Genomic DNA, 21,117 nt, shown 5'->3' with positions numbered 1-21,117 from the left:
TGTGAGCAAACAACGTACTGACCAAGCACTCTTTTTTTCATTAAGTAGCTGAACGCTGTACAGCCAGCCAGGTATACAGCCGAAGACGCTACCTATTGACGGCCTATACCGACTAATTGCCAAATTATTGAAACGATGGAATGAGTCCAAGCTTAAAATGCGCAGTTGTGGGCGACTGTGTTTGTAAGCTTTCGAAGCCAGGATTTACGAGTCATGAGTCGCTTCAGCCTCGTGGACGCCTTGGCATGTCTCCACCATCTGAACATGTTTGCGACAACACGTTCTTAGATCACCTTCTCTTTTGCATTTTCTCTTAGTACATGCACTCTTTCCTTATTGTGAATCTTGCAATTATTTCTGCGAACCCCTCGCAGTACTCTCTTTAAATCAAAGGTGGGAGTTTTTTTTTTTTTTTTGGATACGCCGTATCATATCGAGGTCAACTCTATTAAGTCAGGAGAAAGCATTCCTGCATCATTTCTTCCTGTATCAGATTGGAACGGCCTTCCAAGCGATATTGTTGTAATCGCCTACTCATCGAAGTTCATTGAAAGTGTAAATAGGCACTGTCATGACAATGTAACCCAATACTTCCCATCCATTATGTCGTACCCCATCCCTGGGGACTTTAAGGTAATGAAATGAAATGAAAATGCTAGTAAGTATTCCTTAGTAGTCAATCCGCTGTAAGGCAGGTATCGGTAGGAGGTCATCATGATGAGCAAATGACATCGAAAAACCTCGAGCGCAGGAATCAAACGAGAGAAGAACAAACTAAGACAGCCAGCTAGTAAGATCACAGCTGAAGTTTGAGGAGGAACTTTCGTCACAGTGTCTCAGTCAACACTAAACTTTCCTGTTCCAAGCTGCGGCTCTACCACTGCAGGCATTGACGCACAGACGCAGGTGTGTTAGTCTAACCATGTTGCTCAGAATCATTCATGGGCCAGCTAGTATTTAAGCGCTCATCTCACTTATTATAGATTGCCTTACTGATTAGACAGTTTCAGTTTTCTATCCTTGCAAAGCTTTCAATATTGTTTTTTTTTTCCTTTCAGACTATCGAAGTACGAATATAGCATAGATGGGTCATTACGGAATACGCTACAGTTGTAATAGAATAGTTAGCTGGAATAACCGTAATGGATTGAACGAATTCGGAATAGGCTGGTTATTACGGATTACAAAATATAGAATTATGGAATAGTTTAGCACCTGGCATGCATACATGCGGCTGTGGATTTCTGGAGGAACTGCGCGACCAGGTATCTTGCTTATGCCGCCTTATTGCAAAGCCTTGTACCCTCTCGTGCTATGCACTTAGAAAAACGACACAGCAGTACTTCTAGATAACGTGTAACTAAATAAATAACACTGCGCAGAAACACATGCGAACCCATCCTATAGCCGCGCACTGTACTGGCATGCTAATGTCGAAACTCTTCCCGGTCGCATCGTCCTTGGAGGGGCGCCAGGCTGGTTGCCCGGGGCCTTCTGGAACCTTCCTTGTCAGCGTTCCAGGAGAATGCATGCCTTTGGGCGAGGAGAAGGGGAGAAACCAGCAGGTTGGGAGAGGGAGATAAGTGGACAGAGGAGGGGAAGGGACGGACACCCGCCATTGGCAATCGACAACCGCTTTCCTTTTAAATACCTCATTTTTCAACCACCGGCAATGTATTTGCCTTCTCCGTGTTGCGTAATCCCACGTGTGTGTGTCTTAACGCGCCTTATAGTGGTCGCCGCGAGTTGTGCGAGGGTTGTTGAGCGAGATTAGCTTTCCGGGCTGCAATTTTTACGTTAAGCGATGAGATTGGAATGTGCTTTCTTCGACGAATGTATGTTAACGACCTCTTGCCAGCAACACGTCGCTTATCGATGTACGTAGTACGGTGTGTGTGTGTGTGTGTGTGTGTGTGTGTGTGTGTGTGTGTGTGTGTGTGTGTGTGTGTGTGTGTGTGTGTGTGTGTGTGTGTGTGTGTGTGTGTGTGTGTGTGTGTGTGTGTGTGTGTGTGTGTGTGTGTGTGTGTGTGTGTGTGTGTGTGTGTGTGTGTGTGTGTGTGTGTGTGTGTGTGTGTGTGTGTGTGTGTGTGTGTGTGTGTGTGTGTGTGTGTGTGTGTGTGTGTGTGTGTGTGTGTGTGTGTGTGTGTGTGTGTGTGTGTGTGTGTGTGTGTGTGTGTGTGTGTGTGTGTGTGTGTGTGTGTGTGTGTGTGTGTGTGTGTGTGTGTGTGTGTGTGTGTGTGTGTGTGTGTGTGTGTGTGTGTGTGTGTGTGTGTGTGTGTGTGTGTGTGTGTGTGTGTGTGTGTGTGTGTGTGTGTTTACGGGCAGTCGGCTCCCTTTAGCGTTCTTTTGAACATAATTGCCGGCCTTTGTTGACTGCTACAGAAGTAAACATACTACGTCATCTGTTGAAACACTGAAGCTCGATTATAAGCCTGTACAATAAGCCTGTACAATATGAAGTAAAGTCTTATATCAGACACTAATGGACCATAAGGCATTGCTCCAAAGCGTTTAGTTGTTCACAGAAAGCAAAACCAGGGAAGATAACTAGCTACGCCATAGACACTCGCGTGAACTGTTCGCATGACATAATAGCAGGTCGTGTGTTATTTTCATCTCATTGGATGGAACATTCTGGATTTGGTCTATTGGGGCCATTCCTTCCGCTAAGGCAGCATTTTTGTATTAAGCTGAAAGGGTGGCTTCAGTTGCAAAATTGCCGCTGAAAGGCTTTCTTTAATAAATTCACAAGAAATGTCCCTAGAAGCGCTGAGAGCGCTGTAAATGCGAACAGCGCCATTGAAGGCGTGTTTCTCGGGAGAAAAAAAATCTGTAAACGCGCGCTTGAAGCACAAATGATGTAATGTAGACCCGGACTCCACTTTCTTAAAGCAAGCAGACAATGCAGGAAAGTGTCTTTAGTATTCCTTAAAACCTGAACGAGTTTTTACTATATATTTTCACATCTGAGAGAACTTTTCATTGCTGTTCTTGTTGCAGCGCATGTTGAGCAGGTTCGCGACTGGACAAATTCTAAACCTGAGTCGAAACGCACCCGCCGCGGTGGCCCAGTGGTTAGGGCGCTCGACTACTGATCCGGAGTGCCCGGGTTCGAACCCGACCGCGGCGGATGCGTTTTTATAAAGGCAAAACGCTAAGGCGCCCGTGTGCTGTGCGAAGTCAGCGCACGTTAAAGATCCCCAGGTGGTCGAAATTATTCCGGAGCCCTCCACTACGGCACCTCTTTCTTCCTTTATTCTTTCACTCCCTCCTTTATCCCTTCCCTTACGGCGCGGTTCAGGTGTCCAACGATATACGAGACAGATACTGCGCCATTTCCTTTCCCCAAAAACCAATTATTATTATTATTATTATTATTATTATTATTATTATTATTATTATTATTATTATTATTATTATTATTATTATTATTATTATTATTAGTCGAAACGCGTAGGAGCTTTGTTAGACGAAAAGTGCTGAAAAATTTGAAGGCGTAAACGTCTCAAATTAATAAAAAAAGACATTTTTTTAATTGGTTTTTTTTGGGGGGGGGGAGGAAATGGCGCAGTATCTGTCTGATATATCGTTGGACACCTGAACCGCTCCGTAAGGAAAGGGATAAAGGAGGGAGTGACAGAAGAAAGGAAGAATGAGGTGCCGTAGTGGAGGGCTCCGGAATAATTTCGACCACCTGGGGATCTTTAACGTGCACTGACATCGCACAGCACACGGGCGCCTTAGCGTTTTTCCTCCATAAAAACGCAGCCGTCGCGGTCGGGTTCGAACCCGGGAACTAAGACATTGCACATTCCAGTTTATGTTTGACAACGACACCGCTTCCATCACGCCGAGGATGCCGGTATAGTCGTTCTTAGCGGGTGCCAATCGGTGCCTATATAGAAAGGAATGGAAATCTGGGAAACTAAAAGCGGGATAGGATTTTGCAACGACACGTATTATAGTCGGATACAACTCAAGTCTGCAGTGAAGCTCCGCCCACGTTCAGGACCACCGCACACAATCCCCGCACGACAAAAAAGTAGTCCGTGGCTAAAACTTCTCTCGTCACCGAAACAAGATGCTTATCACGAGAAAAAAGTTATAAGCTCTAGAATTTTCATACCTGGCTTGTTTGAATTTTCATGCCCCGCTTGTTTGAATTTTCTTATCTGGCTTGTTTGAATTTTCATACCCCGCTTGTTTGAATTTTCATACCTGGCTTGTTTGAATTTTCATACCTGGCTTGTTTAAAAAAGTCAAACATTTTTTTAAAAAGATGATTTCTTTCACTTTTGTGACTGGCTAGCGGAGTAATACAGTACTCCGCGGACCATGGCCCAGTGTTACGACTGCTGTTTTTTTTTAAGTAGTATCCTACTATAGTATTTATCACTGCTCGTTTAAAAATATTTTTGCTTGAGGGCTTGCCCCTGTTGTGCTACTGCAAGAGAAGGTATACTTAAGATTTATCGCGTTTATTTCTTGGTGAGGAGTATTTCGGAACTTGCAAGACAAATCGCTCGTGTGAAGATGGCGACAGGCGAAATCCAGAGGGCAAAAGTGCTACGTTGCTGGAATGGGCATTTGCCGCAATATTGGCTTGGCAGTAAGCTGGTAAGTACTAGAGGCATGGTGGCCACCTCATGAACAGAGCAGCGATTGCTGGGGAGACCTCAAAAAGAACAAAAACAATGTTGCCTCAGCCAGCACCGTTATGAATAGCAGGCATAAACCGATTACAATATAAATGAAGTGGGCGTCAGCCAATATAAAAGTTTCAGAAGAAAATTGAAATCGGTTTTGAGCGAACAGGTGTGCTTCGGGAGACATATCCGTCTGACTTTTGGTTGTACCCTGTTGTCATCTTCATGGGGCACGCTCTTGCTGGTTGCTAAACCATTTGCCTGATAGTTGGGGTTGATAATACATCCTTCCTGTCGTCTTCGCGGCCAGTTACGTACCAAAAACAAACAGGTTCTAAAAGACTTCTCATTTTTTCTCTCTTTTCTGACAGCCTGATGGTGGCCGATTCCTGGCCTTCGATCACGTGACCTTCTGGGTCGGAAACGCCAAGCAGGTAAGAGTAATACTCCCGCAAAGATCTACTGAAATTTCCCTGGTTACATTTTTGGTTCTTTCTTTCACAGTTCTGTCAGACGATGTTGCCCCAGTTTCATTCGTGCGATTCTTGGGCAACTAGTGCATAACGATAATCGTATCAGTCATCTGCCGAGATACAAAATGCCTCTGAGCCCAGCAATCTAACGGCAGCGGCCACAGGACATGCTTAAGTGGAGATCAGTCGGGGGGGTCTTCGTGAACTGAACGTAACCAGCTGGCCTGACGATGATTGATTGTCATCACCATCGTCTTCCTTTTCACCGCAACCCCTGCTGTCCCTCAGTATTGACATATCCGGTATATCACCAAAAGAACTACGTGAAATGTTTGCATAATGATGCGATGCAGTGACTCTGTTTTTTTTTTCTTTGCCTTGTACTTCCCTGTTGGAGCGATTTTGCACAATTAGTGTATGTGTTCGTCCTAGTGCATTGTACTTCCTTAGCCGCACGCTTCTATGTTTCCCCGTGTGCTAGGGGGTCAGGGCTCCTTAAGCTGTTCTCACATCTTTACCTGTCCTCCTCGTAACTTTTTTTGCTGCGGAATAAATTTGATTTGATTTGAATATTGGAAAGTTTTTGCCCTGTGTTTTGCGCATTCGTGACGCGTGTTCCGGCTTGACTTCCCTCTCTTGGCTGGCGGATGCAGGCGGCCTCCTACTACTGCTCCAAGATGGGCTTCGAGTACTTCTGCTACCGGGGCCTGGAGACCGGCTCCCGAAAGGTGGCCGCGCACGCCGTCCGCCAGAACAAGATCATCTTCGTCTTCGCCTCGGCCCTCAACCCGGACGACGAAGGTGCGGACGCTTTGTCCAGGACACTGCATGGAGTTACAGGCAGAGAGAGGCATCCTTAAAGGACTATAGACACCAAATTTTTGCTTGTGTGTATTCTTCTTTCAAACGATGCGTTAGACATTCGCATACACGGAGCATCCTGGGGTATTCGTGTACGACCGCTAAATAATTTATAATTGAATATCTTCATGACGCTGTTTTGGTTTCGGTTTCATCGACCGAACGAAAACTATGACGTCAAGTTGATGTTTTCGTCACGTGATACACTATGGGTAAAACTGTAATATTATCGCTGACGGGTCATTTTTGTAGCGAAAGCTACATAGGCTACGAACTCGCATTCCCACTGTGGTCGCATTCCCACCGTGGTCGCACCGCACCACGTGACCAACCACGTGACTGGTCACGTGACCAACCGTGTGAAGAACTACGTGACAACAACTTGTCAGACAGCCAGACTAACCTGGACTTGCAATCAAGATTAACCAAGGCTAATCAAGCTATGCCTTCGCTTTTCGCTACTCATTTCCTGGCATAGCCGAGATAAGCCACTGTCATTTTTTTGTCATTCCAGATTTTGGAAGAGGCTAGATTAAATGTCGCAGTGAATTAAAACTACATATCAGCGATTATTTTACAGTTTTTCTAGTGGATCACGTGACCAAAACATAAGCTTGCCGTCACAATTGTCGTTCGGTTGATGAAACCGAAACCGAGACAGCATGAGAGAAGAAATTCAATTATAAATTATTTAGCGGTTGTAAGCAAATACCACCAGGAAATTTACGTATTCTAATGTCTAACGCATCATTTGACAGAAGAAAACGCGCAATAAATTTACATGTCTATAGTCATTTAACCCTGTAATGCTCGAGATATCACCTGTGATATTTGATGTAAAATGCGAATAATTTTCATTTCTGTGCTCACCGAACAGCATGAATTACTGACATATACTTGAAAAAAGGGCTTTTTCCAACGTGTTTACTAAATTATAACGCTAAAATGTGAGATGACACAGATACGGGAGGCCTGTTAAAAGATAACTTTATGCAAAAGCTAACTCTGACGTCAAGGCAGCCTAAAATATATTTGCGTTGGTCATGCTGCATGCACTGGAATGGAATCCGTTCGTGGAGAGAACTGGAAGCGGAAATACGCGTCTCTCCGCGAATACATCCACAAATTTGACAGTAAACTTGGTGTAACTCTGTGTACAGTTGTGTAGAAAGGTTTCCTCAATGCTGTGCACGGGGACAGACAAATACGCTGTCCTCTTTATAATGAAGTTCAGCAAGGTAGAACGTTGGGCCAGTTGGTACTTAATTTTTTCGATCGTCAAACAGCGCACAAAAGACACCAGGGCACTAAGAAAGAGCGACACTGACACTAGTGTCCCTCTTTATAATGTCACAATTTTAATAGGCGTGACTTACGCAGCATGATATTGGGGTCACTGGCCTTTTCTACTTCTATTATGTACGCCGTCAGCCGTTGTCTCAGAATAAACTGAGAACATCTTGCACAGCAGCAATCTCTGGGGGTATATTTATACAGTAATGTACCCATTCGGCGCAACCAAAATAAAGCAGGGTACAGGATGGATGTTTTTTTCTTGACGTAACTCTTCGCATAGAAGTTACGGGTGTTATGTGAGTGGCTTATATCATATTATGCTCTTCGGGGCGCAGATTGGCTTGCACTGTTGCTAGAAATTCGCTTTTAATGTGCATTTGTTTGCCAAGGTCTTCGCTGCCTATCAAGGCTTCTATAAGTTGCTCAAAACAGAGCTAGATTCGACATACACGACATGAGTGTATCGCACTATACCGCCAGTAAAACGTGTACCGCTTTTCGCAGAGATGGGGCAACGTGTACCGCTTTTCGCAGAGATGGGGCCACACCTTGTCAAGCACGGTGACGGAGTCAAGGACATCGCCTTCAGTGTCGAGGACCTGGACACCATTGTCAAGGTAAGCTAAAGCGCGTAGTACGGGCAATAGTTTGATGAAGTCCAGTAAAGAACGATGGTACGGTACCTGCGTCCAGGAAATGTATGAAGAATGGTTGCTTGGTGAAAGACCCGCTACCTTCAGGTGCCGGATCCTTGTAGGCTTGAGAGCTGGGTAGTCCCACAGTAAGTGATGAATGTCGGCTTCTTTGTCCTCGTGTTTACATATCGTACACCCAGGCCGAGGAAACAAATCTCTGTACTGAGGCCACTTCCGAGTGACGGCAGGTGTGAGGGCAACCCCGACCCGGATCTTCCTAAGCGCAACCTCCTCTGCACGGGTAAGACCGCGGGGGAGGGTTACCGCGAACGGAGGGATGAGAGCACGTGCGCGGCACCGGAGGAGGAGGGTAAAATTGTCCAAATGAAGGACTTAGCTAGACTTAGTAAGGGAATGGGTGTGCATGGGAATGCACAAAGCTGAGCTTAATTTTGGGGGTGGTTCTGCAGGTTAAGGATGCCACTATATGGTACGGCACATGAGGTATGTCCCAAATATGGTTAGGACAAAATTTGACCTTGAAATGGAAAAAAAATTGAAAATTGGCTTTTGAGGAAAGGAAACGACGCAGTAACTGTCTCACATATCTCAGTGGACACCCGAACCGCGCCGTAAGGGAAGGGATAAATGAGGGAGTGAAAGAAGAAAGGAAGAAAGAGGTGCCGTAGTGGAGGGCTTCGGAATAATTTTGACCACCTGGGGATCTTTAACGTGCACTGACATTACGCGCTCAGTCAATTAACAATTTCTGTTGGAACATGATTGGCTTAGGTTATTGAAATTAAAAGCCAGTGAGCTCAGCCCCATTGTGCTTTACATTTATAACGTCCTAAAATTGAAGTGTTTATCAGAAATCTGATCTGAGTGCAAAAAGTTGGAGACTTGAGGGCGGGGGAGCACTTCTGGAGAAATGTTGGGTGTGCAACTGCCCCTTCCTACCCCCCCCCCCCCCCCGGCTTCCTGTTTTGGAGTGCCTGCTCAAGCTGCAGTTTTTCTATTGCTATAGTGTTCAACTGCATGGCAGGAGGTCGCGGGTTCGGTCGCTGTTGCTCGTGGCGGCTGCATTTTAACGGTGTCGAAATGCTAAGACGTCGGTCAATCAAAGTTTTGGCATACTTCGAAAAACGCTTAATCGAGAGCCCTCCACTGCTGCGCGCGTTGTCTCCCGCAGTGCGTTTTGGTACTACTATTAAGTGAATTAGTGAATCGGTCGATTGATCAATCATTGAAAGAGGCCCCATATGGTTAATTGCCGGAAGAGTTCGACTCGACTCTTGTTACTGCGGCGTCAGGTCTTAGCTTGTTTTCACTACTGACGTACTGTCGTTACTATGCGCAGCGCGCCAAGGAGCGGGGCGCCAGCATCGTGCGCGACATCTGGCAGGAGACGGACGAGTGCGGAACCGTGCGCTTCGCCACGGTGCAGACGGTGAGTACTGCGTTGTCTTACTAGGCTTTCGATACTACAGACTCCGAGACTCCTTCCAGCTTTTGCGGTTGCCGCCATGTTGGTGAACCAGTTGAATGGCGAAAGCCTGACCGTTCTTCCAGTGCACTTATCTGCCTCTGCCCCGTGATAACTTCGTGGATAATATACTTACGTTGCACCATGATGGCGCCAAGATCGCATACCTTCCGTTCATAGCCGCCCTCCCGGGCCCGCATTCTGGAAGTGTCCACGGAGTGGGCTTGTACAAATAGGCGTGTCTTGTATAACATGTATACAAATGCATAACATGTCTTTAAATGTATAACATGTCGTGTCTTTAGCTTCAAAAAAAAGGAAAATAGAAATATTGTGAATGCAATCGCCTTCTCGGATTGCACGAGTTGCCTTGAAACTCCCACCACGTTTAAGGGCATGCTCAGGAGAAATTGAAGTTGGCTTGTATCGATAGAATACCAGCTCATAACCACAAAACGACCGCTCTTGCTGAAAACAAAGCTCTTGTAAGGTAGAAAAGAGCAAGAACCAAAATATAAGTGTCGCCGCCACGGGCAAATCTCACAAGTACAAGCACGATGACGAAAGAGGCGAAAAACCAACGGATCTCTGAGGCTGACAAACCTGCATGGAGGTTGCGCGTTCGAACGATATGGAAGTGTAGGAAGCTTTGTTTTGAAACCGCTGGTGCACTTTTATCGCACGAGGGAGACGGGAAAAAGACAACTCGAATGACAAAAGCCAAATAAAACCGATACTTAGCGGCGCGGGGCCAGATGAGTTTCGATATGTTTTGGTGCTGTGCGGCTGTGCGCTCTGCGCGCCCGCGGTGGTTTCGTGACGGGCCTCGATTTACAAGTGCAGAACAGCAAATAACCTCCAACTGTCCCTCTAAGTGATCCTCGTACGAAGTTGAAGGCAGACCACCAGCACCTACTGCGCATGCACAGTTCATGTTAGTGAGAGGCACTAGCGACAGATGGCGGCAGCTGTCAAGCACACACGCACACACACACTTGCCATTGTGCATGCGCAGTTGGCATCTCGTAGGCTTGTATCTCCTGCGTGCGTTTGCATTCAACCAGGGTAGCAGACTAATTTTCGCTACATCTCGTAAAAACGACGGATTATCGACGCCACCGTAAAAGCAGTTTCAGTCGAGTTTACGGGCGAGGAAAGACTGGTCGGCTGTCCTCACACAGCCCCGTCACCTCTGAATTTGGGTTCCTAATTCGTTAGCCGCCGTGAACCAAAGTAGACATGTTCACTTGGTGGATACTTGCAGACTACGCGGGCCCCGGTTCACCAATATGGCGGCCAGTGTGACGCCGGTGTGCAAGCCACCTATGCACGTTTGCCACAGCGGCTCGTTTTGGACGCCTTTACGCGCCTATGAGTTTTCATAATTGTCAACACGTTTGCTACATTGGCTCTTATCCTCTCTGGACGTAGTGCGGCGACACGACGCACACGTTTGTGGAGCGCGGCTCTTACAACGGCCTCTTCCTGCCTGGATACAGGAAGCACCCGTCCAAGGACCGCAGCTACGAGAAGCTGTGAGTCTAATTGGCTCCTTTTTTGTAAGGGTTCAGTCCTAACGCGAGGGCGTGCCGTGCAACTGTTGGCGTTCTTTCAGTCCGTGAAATGCTTCTTGAAGGTCTCTGCGCTGGATACCTGCGTTTATTCACTGGTAACAGCATTTATTTATAGGTAATAGGCCTTGTCCTAATATCAAATAAAACGAGTGCCGACGAATAAGCTGACTCCGAATTTTTTTCGAACATGTAAATGTGAAGATTGTGGGATTAACGTTGAGTAACATTGAGTAGAAAATGACCAACCCCGCATATATCGGCATTAAGCCATTGACGCTATCGCGTCATGCCCTTAAGACAGAGCTTAAGTGTTTCTTTTGCTTTTTTTTTTAAGGGAACAGTAATTATTAACCTTAGGGTTCCCCGGTGCCTTCACCTGGCGTAGGTTCGAGAAGAACGGTGCAGCTGTGTCGGAATTGTGTTTTAGGATAGCTGTTCGGCTGCGGCTGGTCGGGTGTTGATCTGCCCCCCCCCCCCACCCCCCCCCCCCCCCCTTCTCTGCACAGGGCGAGTGCCAAGCTCGACTTCATCGACCACTGCGTCCTGAACCAGCCCGACCTGGAGATGGTACCCGCCGCTCAGTGGTAAGCACTCGCTGTTCCGCTGGCTCGGATTGGCCATTCCTGTAGCCGGAGATACAGCTCAAGAACGAAGCGGCTTTTTCCAGCCAATAGCGTCGGCCGATTCTCATGAGCCTGTTAGCGCGACAATGCAGGGAAGGTACTATCGCCGACTATGGAAGGAGAGGACTATCCCCTTTCATCTGCCGCTCCCTACATTGTCGAACTAGCAGGCTCATGAGAATCGGCCGACGCCATTGGCTGGAATGGGGTCCTTTGACGGGAAAAAGTCGCTCCGTTCTGGAGTTGTGTCCGACTATAGATCAAGATCGCGCACTGCGGGATAATGTCTAGCGGCGCTTTCCTAACGGTAATGTTATTTCAACTTCATACTTGTTGTTGGCCAGATGGATCGCCACCGCCTTGGCAACGTTTTTTGGGAGCTGCAGTGGAACTCCAGGGATGTTGGTAATGACTTATGACAGCGGCGCGAACACTAGCTACTTAACTCTAATTTAAGGGTCATGTACAGGGTCGCTCAATATGAAAGGGAACAGGGAATCGCGTGGCGACCGCACTTCGCGAAGCGATGCCGCCGAGAGCCGGCACCCTGCGCTCTTAGATCGTAATATGCAGGTTACCAGCATCCCTAAAGAGTAAAGAATGGGCAGTGTGCACCGACGTCGCAATGGCCGCCATTTTATAGTGCATGGAGCACGGCGAAATGCTGCAGTCATATCTAAACGGCTTATCACCACCTGTTCCGGCTTGCACTGCGGAAGCTGCACAAAATAATATCGCGGCGAATCTTTGCAGTGTTTATTTGTTCATTCTTCAAAGCTACCGTCACGCCGCTTTATCGTTTTGTTTGCGATGCAAGACGCGACCAGATTTATCTCGAATGATCGCATCCAGGCAGAGCTGATTTTACATTGTTCCAGAATTTTCCAGTAACTTTGCACGCTTTATCTTGAAAGTTCGCTGTCAGCTTTAAATTGAACACGGCGGACAGCGGCGGGCATTCTGTTCGACGACCGCCGAGCACGCTTGTCGCTTCGCCGCCGGCGAGCGATTCAGTCCATTGTGGGTGCAAGTCAGCCCAAATAAAGAGTGTTGTTTCGACACCATTTTTTCAGCCTTTCTGATCTCCGGACTACGGTCACAACTTCATGACTATATCCATGACGTCACGTGAATACCTACTATATTATACAGTTTGAACCTCGTTATAACAAGTGGAAGGAGCCCGGTGATTACTTCGTTATATCCGTAGCTTCGTTGTAGCCTGTGTTGGCCGAGTTTCTAAGGGGAACCTTCATTCCTTCGTTATATCCATAATTTCGTTATAAACCGTTTCGTTATAACGAGATTCGACCGCAAACTTCGTTTCATACATCAGGTGCAACGCTGTGAAAGCTAGCGCTCTTGTTTGCGCTGCCTGCATCCGCGACCAAAAAGTAGTGCGCTCCTTGTGGCGAGCGAAACATATTAAAGGCTTTGTCTGTATAGGCTTACCGCACGACACATTTGTCATTATCTTGATTAAATGCACTATTATTGCTGATAACATGCTGTCGCTTTCTTGTGTCATAGCTAGACCACTCGGGCACAGAACATGCGCGGAGTAACACGGCTCCCTTTATTTTCCCGTCCGGAATACTTCCGTACCTTTCACAGCGTTGCACCTGATGTATGAAACGGAGTATAGTTATGCTACGAACTGCTTCGTAACTACGATATGGCTAAATAGAGTCTTGCTCGCCTTTCAGCGTTATCGCCTATTGCCACGCCCGCATGGCGGCGGTCAAATATCATTTTCTGCCTCCTCCCTTCTCTAATTGCTTATAAAACCTGAAGCTGAGAAATGAAGCACGTTCTTCTTCATCGGCCGCTTCTCCCGGTCGATCGTGTCTGGCCGGGCTCTGCCGCCGGCCTGTTTGTTACATGCTGTACTTTGCGAGTACTCATTCTTGGCGGAGAAACTTGGAGGCTAACCAACAGGCTTGAAATTAATTTGAGGACAGCGAAGCGAGCTTTGGAAAGGAAAATGGTAGCGATGACGTCAAGAGACATGAAGAGGGCAGAGTGGTCCTTTAGGGTAACTGAGGGGATTTCAAGAGAAGGCGAGCATAGAAGGGGGCGGCAGAAGGTTAGGTGGGCGGACGAGATTAAGAAGTTTGTGGGCATACGGTGGGCGCAGCTGGTAAATGGCAGGGTTAGTTGGAGAGACATGGGAGAGGCCTTTGCCCTGCAGTGGTGGTGGTGGTGGTTGTTGCTATGAAGGGGGGGAGGGGGGGATACTGGTCCCGACGTATGTTGGCCCTTTGGGCATCACTCTTGGGGACCAGAGGAGGGGGGAGGGGATGTAGGAGGGGAGGGGAGGCGTAGTCAGGCTGATGATGGTGATGTACTGGGGGGGGGAGAGGGTAATGCAAAAGGAAGATAACTGATGGTCCATGAGGATAAGGGAGATGATTCCAATGGACGGCTTAAGTAGAACGGTGCAGCAGAGTGGGAGGTGGATCGGTTAGTTTGGGAAGTAGCCTGTGGCGATAGCGTGGCCCTCAGCTGACAATGCGGAAAGCTGGGCTAGTTGGTAAGTCATCATTAATTAAAAGACTAGCGCATAAAACTGGGACGCAGACAGAGAAGGAGACAGGACAAGCGCTAATTACATCAACTGAGGTTTTACTGCGATAAAGAAGGTACATAAATGCATTTTGAGTGGAGCATGCGCACACTGGGCTGAAACAGTACAAGCACTTTCTAATCAAAATGGGGCAAACTATTCCTTAGGTACATGTTTTCTTTTTCGGACAAGGCAAGTGATGTTGTGCTTACACAGTAATCTCCTTCCCTGTTAATGTGATAAGCCTCACAAATCTCACGCCCCAACCTTGTGCCTCCCCTACCAAGCACACACGGGCATCAAACGCCGGCACGCACCCAAAGTTACGCAGGACGGTGGAGATCGAGAAGCGAGGCAGTCGCCGCGCCTTTCCTTTCATTCGTAACCTCCTCCTCCTCCTCCTTTTGTGCAGGTACGAGCGCAGCCTGATGTTCCACCGCTTCTGGTCCGTGGACGACAAGCAGATCCACACCAAGTACTCGGCCCTGCGCTCCATCGTGGTCACCAACTACGAGGAGACCATCAAGATGCCCATCAACGAGCCCGCCAACGGACTGCGCAAATCGCAGATACAGGTAGCTATGCATGCGCGGACACATCCCAGAGGGACCACGCGGTATCTGCAGCGTGCTGAGGGCACATCATCATTATGTATCGCCACCATCATCATTCGCACCGTTGATGGGAGCTCATCCTGAGTCGTCGTGTAACTGAAGCCCGTTGTAACAGTAGTTGCTCTTTCTTGCCGTGGCTTCCACTGGCTTGGCGCCCAAGCAGATTGGAGGCAATCCAAGGCAGGCCAGACCGAGAACAAGGTCGAGAGAGGAAGAGAGATGAGAGGAAGAGAAAGTAGAACAAGGAAGATAGAGAAATTGGCATGACATCTCTCCCTGAATGTTTTTTTCTCTAAGCAATAGCCTAGTTTAGGCAGTAAATTTTTTTTGGTTATTCCATCCACCCACTTTATATGCACTCTATCGCCCCCGGCTGCGTACGTTTTAAATCCTTTGAAATTGGCTTCGTTACCCTAACCGGTCCTAAGTTATCTTTTCCACGCATTGAATCCCCCCGCCAAGTCTATTTCGTCCCTACTGATTTTCGGCTGGGATAGAATCGGCAACATTTACAGCAGCAGCCTTAACCAGTTTGGCTAACCTACCTGCACCGTAGCTGCTAACAATGTTACGGGGCCACATCTTAAGGCATACCAAATCTCGCAGTGCTTCTATGAACGCTACAAGTACGCCCGCGGATCACTATAAATCCCGGCGCTTTTATCTGCCCTGCGTCGTGTGAGCGGATTTCTCCGTGTCCAGTCATCCATCGAACCACCCTGATAAGTTAAGTAACGCTGCGACGGCTTCATAGCCCCACGAACTTCGGGTAGCACGTCCAGCGAATGATTTCGTGATTTGACCCTGTCCTGGAGACATCTGAACACCCATAAGAGTGCGTCCCTATTATGCCCAATGACTGTTTATGATGGTCCAGTGGGTTGCCATCTGGGCTTTCGACGGCGTGCTCCGTAGCATGTACAGCGACACGTTTCGACACGTTTAACCACCGTGTAAAATATCGCTTCTTCTACAGAAGCCATGTTATAACGCGCTAAAACCACAACACAAAAGAGAACGCATAGCACAGGACGAGCGCAAATTATCAACTGGTTTATTCAGGGGCCGAGCCCCTAAATGTAGAAAAACCCGCGCATGTGTGCAAGGTACATCCAAGACAAGCCCTGATACACGTGTGTACTCATAATACCCTAAAAGACAGATCTCAAAATGCCAACCCGTTATCGTACAAGCCCACTGACACATCACTTACACAATTGCTATCGTTCTTTATAAAAAACGCTTCCAAAATTTCTCGCGCAATGACATTACTGCCCTGCCAAGCATCTTTATCTCATGAAGACATGGACGACATGTGCACTCTCTGCAATGTTCATACAAATTTCTCCTGCTGTCCTTATTGCCTAATGAACGCTCATGCTCGTGTTCTCTTTTGTGTTGTGGTTTTAGCGCAATATAACATGGCTTCTGTAGACAATCACCAACTAGCCCGACAGAAGCTCTTGTTAAATCGCTTCTTGGTCTTTGAACATATAATGAAGCTGGAATGGTTTCGCTCGTTATGTGGTTACATCTTCCATTCCATTACCTCGCAGGAATACGTCGACTACTACGGGGGCGCCGGCGTGCAGCACATCGCCCTGAACACGAGCGACATCATCAGCTCGGTGAGTGGGCGTAGCCATGTATGCAGAAGAACGAATGATTCACCGTTCGTGAGAAATTTTCCACCCTAGCGCGAACAAGTTGACCCACCACGATAACCAATCGGCTAATGATTTCTAATCTATCTTAACGAACCATTGCGATCCAAAGCTACTGTGTACTATGATACAAGCAATAGTGGAGTGCTTGAGATTAGTTCCACCACATAGTGTACTTTGGACCGCAGAGTGCCCTTTTACTCGCACCGATACCTCAGCACAAGTCAGTTTTCACATTTCGCGTATACATCGGAATGCGGTCATTGCGAGACCGAGCCCGCAGACCCGTGCTCATCTGCTGAACGCCATAACTACTATGCCATCGAGGCGAGGAATTTCACACTAAATGGTCAGAAACTTGGCACCTTCTTGGTCGCCTTGAGGAGAAAGCTAATTTAGTTGAAGCAGCTTTTTTTTAGTAGAGCATAGTAATCTTTGACGGGTCGGTCGACATACCCAGCAATTCTGGACAAAAGCATTTTTGAGCGGGAAACCATTCGTGAACGCAATTTGTTCGTATAATTTAAGATTTCACTCTAATAATCAATATATCTACAGATAACCCGACGGCAGTCTTGAGTTTTTGTCTTTAACTTTTTTTTTTGTTATCGTCAAAAACGTTCCCCATTGGTTTTCAATGGGAGTCTCAACTGTTCGATGCGACAGATGGAAACACTTTAAAAGAAAGATTTTGCTACATATCAGAAGAAGTGATTGTTATCTTCAATATTATAATACCGCAGCGGTGGCCTAGTGGTCTGAGCACCTGCCTCGCATGCGGGAGGTGCGGGGTTCGATCCCCAGTGCCGCCGGGTACCCACCGGTGATACAATGGGTGCAAGCTTTCCCCTGGTATGGTACTCGGCTTATTTAGGGTGAAATGCTTGGGAAATCAGTATTTGACCCCACTTTGAGTTAAATAAAAGTACCTTGTGCCATGGCGCTCTTTGGCCATGGACTCCCTTGCACCATAAGAATGCATCACCACCACCTTCAATATTACCGTAAAAGTATCATGCAATTTTCAAATTTCTCGTCCGAAATTGCTGGACTTGCCTGTCGTAGCCATAGAAACAGGACTTCTTTTTCCATATCTTTGCACAATTTTTTAACTCTGTTCTCTCGCAATCACCAGCCGCAGGTTGATTGAGGTTATGCATCGGGACCGCCTCCGTCGCCGTGACGAAATTTTGTGCGGTCTTTTCGAACGGTTTCGTTCGTGCAGATCAAGGCCCTTCGCGACCGTGGCATGGAATTCCTGGACACTCCCGACACTTACTACACGCAGCTGAGGGAGAAGCTCAAGACAGCGAAGATCACCGTCTCCGAGGACCTCAACACGGTAGGCACACGTCGACACAATAAAGGCCGGAAGGACCGGCTACAAGCGGCCCCTGGCAGCGAAACTGCATAATACTATTTTTTTCTTTCATAGATATACGCATGCCTACCTATGCGTACACACATACCACACAGTTATGATGGATATGTCGAGAGGCTTTGTGAGTTGTGACGGAAAATGACCAAAGGAAATGCCGCAGTAACTGTCTCGCATATCTCGGTGGACACCCGAATCACGCCGTATGGAAGGGATAAACGAGGGAGTGAAAGAAGGAAGAAAGAAAGAGGTGCCGTAATGGAGGTCTCGGAAATAATTTCGACCGCCTGGGGATCTTTAAAATGCACTGAGTTTGGTGAAACCACGTTTCGGTATTTCAACGAAGCATTAATTCGAGTACTTCGCCACAGTAACAATCTTAACTGAAGGTACAATGTTACCATGTTACGGACCAGCTAAAACCAACATGTATACATTGTTCACAAACCGTTCCATCAAACAGGGCAACGTTGTCCACCGTTTGCCAGTGTACTGCCTGCTTTAAAAGAACAATTCAAACTTGGCCCATTATAGCCAGCTGTTTAGGACGGCATGGCGGATGTTTCGGGGAGCCTGCACAACATTAACATTGTGTGTTTCACTTTTTAAAACAAATTTGTGTTTACTAGGCTTGCAGTGACTGTTTAAGACAAAAGAAACGTTGTGAATAAAGTGGCGACCGACGTCTGAAGGTATCAGCATCGCATGAAAACACGCATGGACTTGCACGTGCTTTCAAACTACTCAAATTCCCCGTCGGTGAAAGCAGTGGACGTCGAACACAAGCATTCGCTTTTCCTTCTGACGCGGGTTGCTGCAATAACATAGTGTTATAGTATTCAGTTTTTGTAACTTTTTCCAGGTTAACCTGGGGCATGGCGCACATCAGCAATTCTCATCGATTCGAGACACTATCGGCCATCGAGTCTAGTTCTTTTGCGCAACGTGCCATGGTTCATATTGTGGGAATAACCTTAAGCCTCCTCCTTGCCATGATCGAGGGGTTGTTTTTTGAATTAATAATAATCTCGCGCACTGCCGCGTCTCTTCGCACTCCAACAGCTGCAGAAGCTGAAGATCCTGATCGACTACGACGACAACGGCTACCTGCTGCAGATCTTCACCAAGAACATGCAGGACCGCCCCACCCTCTTCCTGGAGGTCATCCAGAGGCACAACCACAGCGTGAGTAGCTGCTCCACCACGCATTGCAGAGTATTGCAGATTCAGAGCGTAGCTATAGCCCACGCTGGTTTCCATGCAGCCTTCCCTACTGAAGAAAGCTGTATGGTGCAGTAACATCGTACAGACTGTCATACAAAAGTCATGCAATTCGTACGATATTGTATAACATTTGTATGATATGTTGAATTTGTATGGCAAATCTGTATGAGGTTATTGTACCATAAAGTTTTTTTCACGAGGAAATTGTGTGCTTTGCGTTTGTTTGTTTTTTTACGCTGCCAGCGTCCTGCTTCAGCTGTAATAGACATTTCGTCCTCTGTGCATACACCAGCCTCCGTAAAAATGATGTGAAAATTGGTTTTCAGGAAAGGAAATGGCGCAGTAACTGTCTCACATGTCTCGGCGGACACTTGAACCGCGCAGTAAGGGAAGGGTAAAGGAGGAATTAAGAGAAGGAAGAAAGAGGTGAATTAGAGCAGGTTGGTTGGTAACAACTTTATTCAAAAGTCCTGCAGAGCTTTCGCCGACGGGGCCTTAGGTCTCCCACGTGGGGACGTCGAGGTGTTGCCTCGCCGTCGCCTCGCGGGCCTGCTGGACGGCCCAGAGTTGGTCACCGAGACTGGGGCTGCGCAAGGCAGCGGTCCACCGCGGCGGGAGGGTTCCGGAGTTAGCACCGTCAGGGTTTTTGCTACAGTCCCAGAGCATGTGGGGTAAAGTTGCTATAGCAGTGTGGCAGACCTTGCATATATTCGTCGGGTATGTTCCGGGGTAGAGTCTGTGGTATGGTGCCGGGTTGGGGTACGTGAGCGTCTGCAGTTGTCTTAGGGCCACCGCGTGCGCCCTGTCCAGCTTGTCGTTGGGCGGAGGGAAGGCAGAGGGTCTCCGGAATAATTTCGACCACCTGGGGATGTTTAACGGGCATTGACATCGCACAGCACACGGGCGCCTTAACGTTTTGCCTCCACCGATACGCTGCCGCCGCGGTCGGGTTCGAAACCGGGTATACTCCGGCTCAGTAGCCGAGTGCCCTAACCACTGAGCCACCGCGGCGGGTCCAGCTTACGTCAAGATTTCAGTGTGGCGCTTACCTTTGCAGCCGTATTATTCCGGTCGGGTGGGTGCCAGTGAGCAGCTGCTCTCCTAACTGAATGTACTGGTGTTAATTGCAAATTCGTCATCCTTTTCTTCGAATGTTCACGCAGGGATTCGGAGCCGGCAACTTCAAGTCGCTGTTCGAAGCCATCGAAGCGGAGCAGGAGGCCAGAGGAAACCTCTACTGAGATGGAAGCGGATCACAGGCGACGCGTCAGCCTCGAAGACTCAATGTACCGAATCTCTGCTACTCAATCAGCCTACTTTGCCGGAAAATAAACACGGTTCGCAATCTGATTTTTATTACCCAGTTTGTCAGTGTCATACGTCTCTAATGTCTGAGTATTGTAGCTTTCACTCCATATTCCACGAAAAACATATTGTGCTGTACATAGCGAGCCATAGCAGTCAAGGAAACGGGACGAACCCGTAACTTTTAAGTATTTTTTTTTCTTGAGAAAATTTCCAAAGCTTATATTCATGCTGATCCGGATCATGAGACGGAAATAACTGGAAGAAAAACATGTGGTGGAGCGCATATGGCAGGTTCTGTCAGATCATAAATGGCAGTTAACCAGTATCCCTCAAGAAAAAAGTGTGCAACAGCTGTATCTTACCGGTACTCGCCTACGGGGCAGACATGTGGATGCTGACGAAAAGGGTTCAGCTTAACTTAAGGAGAACGCAGCGAGCTATGAAAAGAAAAATGATAGGTGTAACGTTAAGAGACCAGAAGCGCGCAGAGTGGGTGAGGGAACAAACGCGGGTCAATGACATCCCAGTCGAAATCAAGAAAAAGAAATTGGCTTGGGCAGGGCATGTAATGCGAAGGCAAGATAACCGCTGGTCCTTAAGGGTAACGGAGTGATTCCATGAGAAGGCAAGCGTAGCAGGGGGCGGCAGAAGGCTAGGTGGTTAAGTGAGTTTAAGAAGTTTGCGGTCATACGGTGGTGGCAGCCGGAAATGGATAGGGTTAATTGGAGAGACATGGAAGGGGCCTTTGCCCTGCAGTGGGTGTAGTCAG

The 21,117-nt window shown here is 47.6% G+C and overlaps 1 protein-coding gene and 1 non-coding gene across 2 annotated transcripts in view; both read left to right on the top strand.

Moving 5' to 3' along the window:
- Positions 1 to 20,400, top strand: part of Hpd (4-hydroxyphenylpyruvate dioxygenase) — a 29,309-nt gene extending 8,909 nt beyond the window's left edge. Inside the window, exons 3-13 of the mRNA XM_077634028.1 lie at positions 5,018 to 5,080; positions 5,773 to 5,920; positions 7,811 to 7,893; positions 9,272 to 9,361; positions 10,829 to 10,932; positions 11,478 to 11,555; positions 14,573 to 14,735; positions 16,331 to 16,402; positions 17,664 to 17,780; positions 18,879 to 19,001; positions 20,204 to 20,400. Coding sequence (XP_077490154.1) covers positions 5,018 to 5,080; positions 5,773 to 5,920; positions 7,811 to 7,893; positions 9,272 to 9,361; positions 10,829 to 10,932; positions 11,478 to 11,555; positions 14,573 to 14,735; positions 16,331 to 16,402; positions 17,664 to 17,780; positions 18,879 to 19,001; positions 20,204 to 20,281 — 1,119 coding nt within the window. The 3' untranslated portion in view covers positions 20,282 to 20,400. The remainder of the gene's footprint in view (positions 1 to 5,017; positions 5,081 to 5,772; positions 5,921 to 7,810; positions 7,894 to 9,271; positions 9,362 to 10,828; positions 10,933 to 11,477; positions 11,556 to 14,572; positions 14,736 to 16,330; positions 16,403 to 17,663; positions 17,781 to 18,878; positions 19,002 to 20,203) is intronic.
- Positions 3,058 to 3,129, top strand: TRNAS-ACU (transfer RNA serine (anticodon ACU)). The gene has a single exon. It is a non-coding gene; the product is annotated as a tRNA-Ser (tRNA).
- Positions 20,401 to 21,117: the final 717 nt, after the last annotated feature.

This window comes from Amblyomma americanum, chromosome 8 (assembly GCF_052857255.1).
Source record: "Amblyomma americanum isolate KBUSLIRL-KWMA chromosome 8, ASM5285725v1, whole genome shotgun sequence".
In the NCBI taxonomy this organism is placed as follows: Eukaryota; Metazoa; Arthropoda; class Arachnida; order Ixodida; family Ixodidae; genus Amblyomma; species Amblyomma americanum.
The sequence above is the reverse complement of the archived record's forward strand: the minus strand, read 5'-3'. Positions and strand labels throughout refer to the sequence as shown.